We start from the raw sequence: 8,586 nt of genomic DNA on the forward strand, positions 1-8,586 counted from the left end.
ATATTTAATTTTAATTACATATTTTTGCAAGGTGTACGTTAGAATTTATGTTGGTGCGCCGAGAATCCTCTTCCTTAATTAAAACCTAAAAAATTAAGGTGAATAGGAATATAAAATAGATATTACTAAGCATTAATATAAATAATTAAAAAAAAGTATGTGGATCTCCTTCATACTTCTCTAGTGGTATCGATTCCTATGTGAAATTAAAGTAGTCATTCTATGTACACCTTGTTTTCTAATTACATAAACAAATATGAGTAACCAAACATTAAAATGTTATCTTTATGTAGGAAAAAATATTTTAGTTAACTAACAAGTTAAATAATATAAGTTTTTAGAGTTAGGAGTTTCAAAACATTAATATTTTTATTAATCAATCAATTAAGTAACACATGTTAAAAGTTTTCACAATCATTATTAAAAAACATTTGAAATATTAGATTTTAAATAAATTTTTGGTTGAAGTGTTTTGACCTCTATTATAATATATATATATATATATATATATATATATATATAGAGAGAGAGAGAGAGAGAGAGATGGAAAGTATGACATATGTATGAGTTTTAATTAATTATCTTTTTGAAATGGTACAATTACAAAACAAAATAAAACATATTTAAAATATTTAATTAAATATTTTCGACATCACCCTATATAACATATGATCAATATATTAACGATTAATTATCAATATACACGACTGTATTACAATAATCCAAAAACGAAGAAAATATAAAAATTAATTAGTATAACAAACTTACAAATTAAAAACTCTAATATAATAGCGTATATCCAAAAGTGGTCATAAGACCTCAACCTAACACAAAAACCTTTAAGTTTGTTTTCTTTCTGAAATTTGTATATGATTTGTATGCATGTCTTCCCAAAAGATTGACATTTTTATAGAAATTTTTTCACTAAATGCTAATTAAATATAATATAAGTTATAAAATTTTAGAGTGTTAAAACATAATTAAGAAAACTTTTGAGTTGCATCAGTTAAAAAATAAGGTTTCAAATGAATATGGTTTGAGGAAGTTAAAAAATGGGGTTTCAAATGTATAAGATTCAAGAAAAAATGTTAGCTTTCTAAGTATGTACTAGGCGAATGCCCGAGCGTTGCGCAGAAGCATCTATATATCTGAAATTTTTACAAATATATGTTTTTTAAAATATAACAATAATGTTGGTATTAAATTTGATATAATAATTCACATACTAAGTTGATATAATATATTGATTATTTTAAATTAAATGATAATATATATAGATCTATTAAAACTGCATAATCTTAATCTTTTGAACAATCCCTGCCCGCGGGTTACTCATGAATAAAATTAAATATAATATATGGTTTAATGTTATTTATATTTGTAACTTTTAATTATTTTTTTGGTTAAATTTATTTGGTTAACGTTTTAATTTCTATCATTGTAATTATTAAAAATCTTAAACATTTTTTTTTATTTTAAATGTAACAATATAAGCATTTATATAGAGTTATTTTTAACTATTGTTATTGTAAGTTATTTTAAGCTATTTATTTGAAAACTTTTAACGATTATAAAAAAATCTTTAGAAAATATTTTAGTTAAATTAATATTAGAATTTAGTTTTTTCATTTATCACTACAATTTATCACTTTTAGCTATTCACAAAATTCTTTTTGGATCTTTTAGGTGGAACTAAAATATATATTGAAGTTCACCATGTGATGTTATATTTAAATTAACATTTTAAATATTTTGTCCAAACTTTTCAAAAGTTGTAGCTTTAAACTGATAGTGGTTTACATATAACAACATATTAAATCTAATAAAATTAGTATAATATGTTAAAGTTAAAGACATACATTTATAAGTAGAAGTAAAATATTATTTTAATATTGAAATTTAGTTTATCTATGATTACATTTTAGGTTTGATACTTATTTAACCTTATTAACCACCTTATAATTTTTATTAGAAAGACACTACAATTTATCACTTTTAAATATTTATAAAATATTCTTTGGGTTGTTTAAGTTGAACTAAAATTTATATTTAAGTTAATCCTATAACGTTATATTTAAATTAAAATTTTAAGTATTTTATACAAATTGTTCAAAAGTTGTAGCTTTAAAATGATGATGATTAACATACAACGACATATTAGACCTAATAAATTAAGTATAATAGGTTAAAAGTTAAAAACATAACTTTATAAGTAGAAGAAAATATATATTCTTTTAATAATAAAATTTAGTTTATATATGATTACACTTTAGGTTTGATATTTATTTAACCTTATTAACCAACATATAATCATTATTAGAAAGAAATTAAAAAGTCATGGGAGTTTCAAATGAATATGGTGAAAGGAAAAATACATGAGAGTTTCAAATGAATGTGGTGAAAGGAAAAAGGCTTCATTATTATGGTTTGGTTTTGGCCTATAACAGTACCAAATTGACCCATACACCCTTAAAAATATAGAATATACATAAATTATATATATATATATATATATATATATATATATATATATATATATATATATATATATATATATATATATAGGGAAATGATCAAATGAGAACAACTAAAAGGTTGAGAACGCGAGAACAAGTATATTCATTTGTGGATAAATGATAAATTTTTACGCACAATCAACATGAATATGCTTTTTCTTTTCAATTGAAATTAAAGACGTAAAAATTTATCATTTCTCCACAAATGAATACATGGAATCACATGAGTATTATACTTTGTTCTCGCGTTCTCAACCTTTTTTGTGTTCTCATTTGATCCTACTCCTATATATATATATATATATATATATATATATATATATATATATATATATATATATATATATATATATATATATATATATATATATAGAGAGAGAGAGAGAGAGAGAGAGAGTGTGTGTGTGTGTGTTAGGTTCAAATGTTTTCAATAAATATTGTGTGCCTAAATGCACCAATCACAATTTAGCAAATTATTAATTAATTTTTTTAATCCATAAGGGTAATTATGTAAAATTTCATTTTAATTCCTTATTTAATCTGGATCTTATCCCTTTATATTAGGCAATTTTTTTTGATTGATTTATTTATCTTTAATGTAATTTTCTCTATATAATTGATTTTAACGTCCGATCCACAAACACAGATCACAATTCTCGAATACATACTCTGCCGATCAATTTGTGTTACTCATTCGATGGATGTTCATTCTAGAAATCAGAACCAGGTATTGCTACATATTTACAAGCTTCTGTCAACGATAATACTGATTTTGTTTCAAACGTCCCCCACACACCCTTTTATTGTTTTTATATATACAGATGTATTAAATCTGATAATCTTCCAGGTAAACGATGATCAAAATCCCGGGAAGGATTTGGGTAATGTCAATGATTCCAAGAATCCGGTGAATAAAGTTGTGAAGAAAATAAGAAGATGTAAAACATGCTTTGGAGTTGGTCATGATAGCAGGAATTGTCCTTCTGGATTGAAGAAATCATAGAACTACAAGAACTTCATCAAATTGGACGTTTTTAGATATTATTTAGTTTGATTTCAGTAAAATAAAAGTAATTTTTGATGAATTATCTGGTATTATCAAGTTTCAATTCAGTGTAATAAAGTTGTCGTTTGATGAATTCTATGTGTTTTTCTTTAAGTATTATGGTTAAAATTAATAAGATGTTCGTGTTCTATGATATATTTATGTGTTATATGATCATACAAGTTATCTTTCCAACTGAATATCATAGCAGAGTCGAGTTAACAAAAGTTGTTAATGCTTGCATTGATTCGAGTTAACAAAAATTGATATGTTTTATAAGTCATACTTGCGATAGTATTCTGATAGAATTATTTCATTCCGATAACATGCAGAGTTTTGTAATGCATATTTATATATCATTCTAATAGAATACTTTCGTCAATAAAATATTCTGCAACTTTTCTTTTAAAAAAATACATAATTTTATTGTTAAGTAGTTAATATAATGTAATGTTGGAATTTTTTATATTTGGAATGTGAATATAGTACCGTTTTCATGTTTTTCCCTTTATCATGTTTTTTAAAAAAATCAAATCGGAATCATTTATTTTTATCAATGATCCCTAATATCAAGGCTTTTAATTTGCATAGAATCCGTTTTCATCCCTATCTAGTTTGTATGACATTTTTAAATATTTTGATTTTTCAACTAACAAAGCATAGACAAACACTCTCGGAATTTCTTAGCAATGGGCGATCAAGAACCAGATGTCAATAATCATATTTATGAGGAACATTATTTGGCTAGTGATGATGGCAATGGAATTGAAGATTTCGATTTTCTTGATAATGATACACTATATAATGACAGATTTCAAACAGGAGAAAGCAGTAATCCTAATTTAGGTTAGTTTTTTGATTTTTTGTTTAATTCTTCATTCTTTTTTCAGATTCTATATTGTTAATACTTTCATTGCTGAACATACAGAGGACGCAAATAATGATGAAGACGAAAATCACTTCGTTGATGAAGACATAGAGGTTAATATTGATTACAGTGAAGGTAATAAATCCAATTCATGATACTGAAGTTGCTACAAAAAAAGTTAATGCTTTCAGAATAATATTTATATAATTCTTTCAGAATGATTATGTATTTTCTATTTTAAACAGGACAACCACATGTTACTCATGAAGATACAGAGTTTAATATTGATTTCATTGAAGGTACCAATTTCAATTTAGAATTTTTTTTTATTTTTTACAGAAAAAATAAAATTGTGTCAGAATAAAGTTATATAATTCTTTCATAATAATTTTGTATTTGCTATGTTTAAGCAGGACAACCAAATGTTACTCATGATTATGTTTCTCCTGGTGGCACCTTGTATTGGACTTCGATTGTTTTAGATGACATCAAACCAAAAGTTTCATCAAAATTTAATTCATATGGTGAAGCAGAAACAATGTATAGAAAATATGCATTAGAATCTAGTTTTGATGTCAGGCTTGGAAGAGTCCAAAAAATGAAAAATGAGATTATTACAAATAGACATCTTGTGTGCAATCGGGAAGGTAATCTGAATACTAGTAAACTAGATACTCTAGATATTCAGCATAAGAAGACTCAAAGAAGGAAAGATCTATTTAGGAGGAATTGTAAAGCGAAAGTTGTTTTAGAAATAATTCCCGGTACTCTTACATATGTCGTGAGTGATTTTGTAGAGCGACATAATCATGAGTTGTTTAGCAAAGGCAATATGCACTTATCTCGTTCAAAAAGAAAACTTGATTATTCCCAGGAAATTTTCATTCATAATTTGTCAAAACAGAACATTGGTCCTGTAAAAGCACATAGACTTTATAGTGCTCTTCAGGTTGGTCCTTCGGTTCGAGGTGGATTGGTTACTGATTTCAAGAATGCTAGGAGGAATCTTAATTGTTACATAGGTGGGAGGGACGCGAAATTCCTTGTTGACAAAATGAATGATAGGAAGAAAAATGTCCCATCATTTACTTTTGAGTATAAAGTGTCGAACAAGAGATTGAATTCTTTATTCTGGGCTGACGAAAGAGCAAAGTATAATTACAATTCATTCGGAGACATTATATCACTCGATGCCACATTCAGCATGAATAAGTATTTATAACCTTTAATACTTTTCAATAAGAATTTCATTATTTCCATTTATGTAAACTAATATTTTATTTTTTAAATAGGTATGATATGGTTTTTGTACCGTTTACTGGCATTGACAATCACAAAAAATGTGTAACATTTGGTGCTGGTCTTTTAAGTAAAGAAGATGGAGTTTCTTATGAATGGTTGCTTAGAGCTTTTTTGAAAGCTTTTAGAAAACAACCTCAATTGGTTTTATCTGATCAAGATCCAGCTTTGAAAAAAGCTATAGATAAGGTTTTCCCATTGGCACATCATAGGTTATGTATGTGGCATATAACGAAGAAGTTGCCAAATAAGGTATGCATAAAAAGAATATTATTCTTATTTTTTTGGTATGATTCTACAATTGTTTTTTCATATTCTGCCAGAATGTTTTGTTTTAAACAGAATCAATTGCATTAACTCTTAATTTTTCTTATCATTCTACAATTTCTTTTAAAATTCTGCATTCATTATCTCATATTCTAACAGAATCAATTCATTCTGACAAACCCATTGTCTTTAATTGTTACTTTTTGTTATGATTATACAATTATATCATATTCTGACAGAATCAATTGGTTTAACTCTTACTTTTGTTCTGATTCTACAATTATTTTTCCACATTCTCCCTTCATGATATCATATTCTAACAGAATGAATTTATACAGATTTTATCAATTGAAGATGCAACAACCAATCAAAAATTTCGAAAGCGTTTTCACTCTATAATTTGGAATTCTAAGCTGGAACCACATGAATTCGAGAATGTGTGGCGTTAGATGTTGGAGGAGTTTAAAATTACTGATAACACTTGGATGAATACAATGTATGGATTGCGAAAATCTTGGATCCCCACATTTTTCAAGCACATTCCAATGTCTGATCTTATGTGGACTACATCACTGTCTGAAAGTCAGAATTGGTCATTTCAAACCACGACACTAACCGGTTCTTATCTTGTCATGTTTATGATGACATTTGAATCAGTTATGGAACGACAACGACATAACCAAATTCTCAATGATTTTAATACTACCACCACTTTTCCTAAATTCGTTACTCGTACTCCGTATGAACCTCATGCTTCAAATGTATATACACGAAAGATTTTTTATCAGGTTCAGAAGGAGATATCAAGATCTGAAGATAATTGTTTCCAAAAGAATGTGATATCTTCCAACGGTGTTGACACGATTATTGTTATGGAGAAAAGAAAGAACATAACTATTAGGCAAATAAGTGATGTCGATGTTGATGACAAAGATGAGGAATACAATTACGATTGTCTTATAAGGGATACTGAATACACGGTATGTTTTTTTTCACATTAATTGTCATTTTATTATTTACATTTAAACACTAAAAATTTACAACTTAATTATTCTCACTAATCGTCTTATATTTTCCAGGTCACACACTCAACCAAAGATGGTTCGTTCAAATGTACTTGTATGCATTTTGAACATTTAGGTATCTTATGCAGACACATGTTCTGTGTGTTTAAGTTTTATGGCATCGAACAAATTCCTGAAAAGTACATTTTGAAACGTTGGCGTAGGGATGTCATTCCAACAGAATTACTGAAAAGACGCTTCACTAATTCTTTCGCCGATTCTACTTCCGACATGACTGCTATTGATATTTTTTCAACTGTTGACCGTTGTGTGTCTTTTTTGAGCCACGATGCAGCAAAGTTAAAGTTATACCTCGACGAACAGAATAACTTGAAAAAAAAATTCGTAGGCGACTGTCCAAATCATGATCTACCGACCAGAGCAGATCATTTCAAGCAGCTTTTAGGTGTGGTTGGTCATAATATAGAATCTGATGTTAATGACATTTAGAATCCTACAGATATTCGTAATAAAGGCTGCAGTAGTCGTGGGAAAAGATTAAAATCTACAATAGAGATGATTGAGAAGGAAATCTCGAAACCTAAGAGAAAATGTGCTACATGTGAAAAGATGGTTCATCATGACAAAAGAAATTGTCCTCTAAAGAACACCAAGAAATAAGTTCCTTGTTTTTTTTTTTTTTTTTTTTTTTGAGTTTATTAGAATGACATTTGATTTAATTCTGTCGATTCACACTTATTGTTATCTTTTATGTCGTTCAATAAAGTATTCACTTTTATTACTATTGACGATGACATTGTCAATCAACATAACAATATTTATATTATCTTATTACTTAAAAATACTCATAAAACGTAATACAAAAATTCATTCCATCGACTGTATAAATTCATTATTTTCAAAAATTCTAATACAAAATTTCCATCGATTGTATAATTTACAGCAACATATACAACTTCTTTCAATCATTTTAAGATTGATTTTAATGTTAACAAAAATGTTTTATTATTTACTATAATATACAAACGATACATGCAATTTGTAGACAAGAATTCATTATATTTATATTCTATTTCATAATATCTACATAACGTATTCTAACAGAGTCATAACAAATACTACCTTGCATCATCATCATATAATTTGTAAAAAAAATATTCTAGTCACAATAGTCACAAAACATTATTAACCACAACATTGAATTATATTAACAACATTATTAGAAACAAAAAAACATCAACACATGCATTAGTAATGTTAACTTGCATTATATGAAAACTACATTACTAACAAGAACCTTTGATTTTCACAATGCACAACATCAACATCTCAGATTTTAAACAACGCATCAAGACACCCATTATACGAAAATTAACATTCCATTATAACATATATCGAATACTACTGATAACATTACTTCATAACGTCTGATAGACAATCTACTATTTCAAACATCTATCATAAGGCAGAGTCATGTTTCAACATTCAAAAAACCAAGTTTAGCTCATGACATATCAAAGTTTATCTGTCAACTTATTAAATACCACGCCAAATTCTTACCTACGA

At 26.8% G+C, this 8,586-nt stretch overlaps 1 protein-coding gene across 1 annotated transcript; it reads left to right on the forward strand.

Moving 5' to 3' along the window:
- Positions 1 to 4,250: 4,250 nt before the first annotated feature.
- Positions 4,251 to 7,509, forward strand: LOC111876310 (protein FAR1-RELATED SEQUENCE 6-like). Its single transcript, XM_052765278.1, has 7 exons — positions 4,251 to 4,407; positions 4,490 to 4,564; positions 4,675 to 4,728; positions 4,843 to 5,641; positions 5,722 to 5,980; positions 6,784 to 6,975; positions 7,075 to 7,509. The coding sequence occupies exons 1-7, from the start codon at positions 4,251 to 4,253 to the stop codon at positions 7,507 to 7,509; spliced, it is 1,971 nt and encodes a 656-aa protein (XP_052621238.1).
- The last annotated feature ends 1,077 nt before the right edge of the window (positions 7,510 to 8,586 follow it).

Source organism: Lactuca sativa, chromosome 1, assembly GCF_002870075.4.
Source record: "Lactuca sativa cultivar Salinas chromosome 1, Lsat_Salinas_v11, whole genome shotgun sequence".
Taxonomy (NCBI): Eukaryota; Viridiplantae; Streptophyta; class Magnoliopsida; order Asterales; family Asteraceae; genus Lactuca; species Lactuca sativa.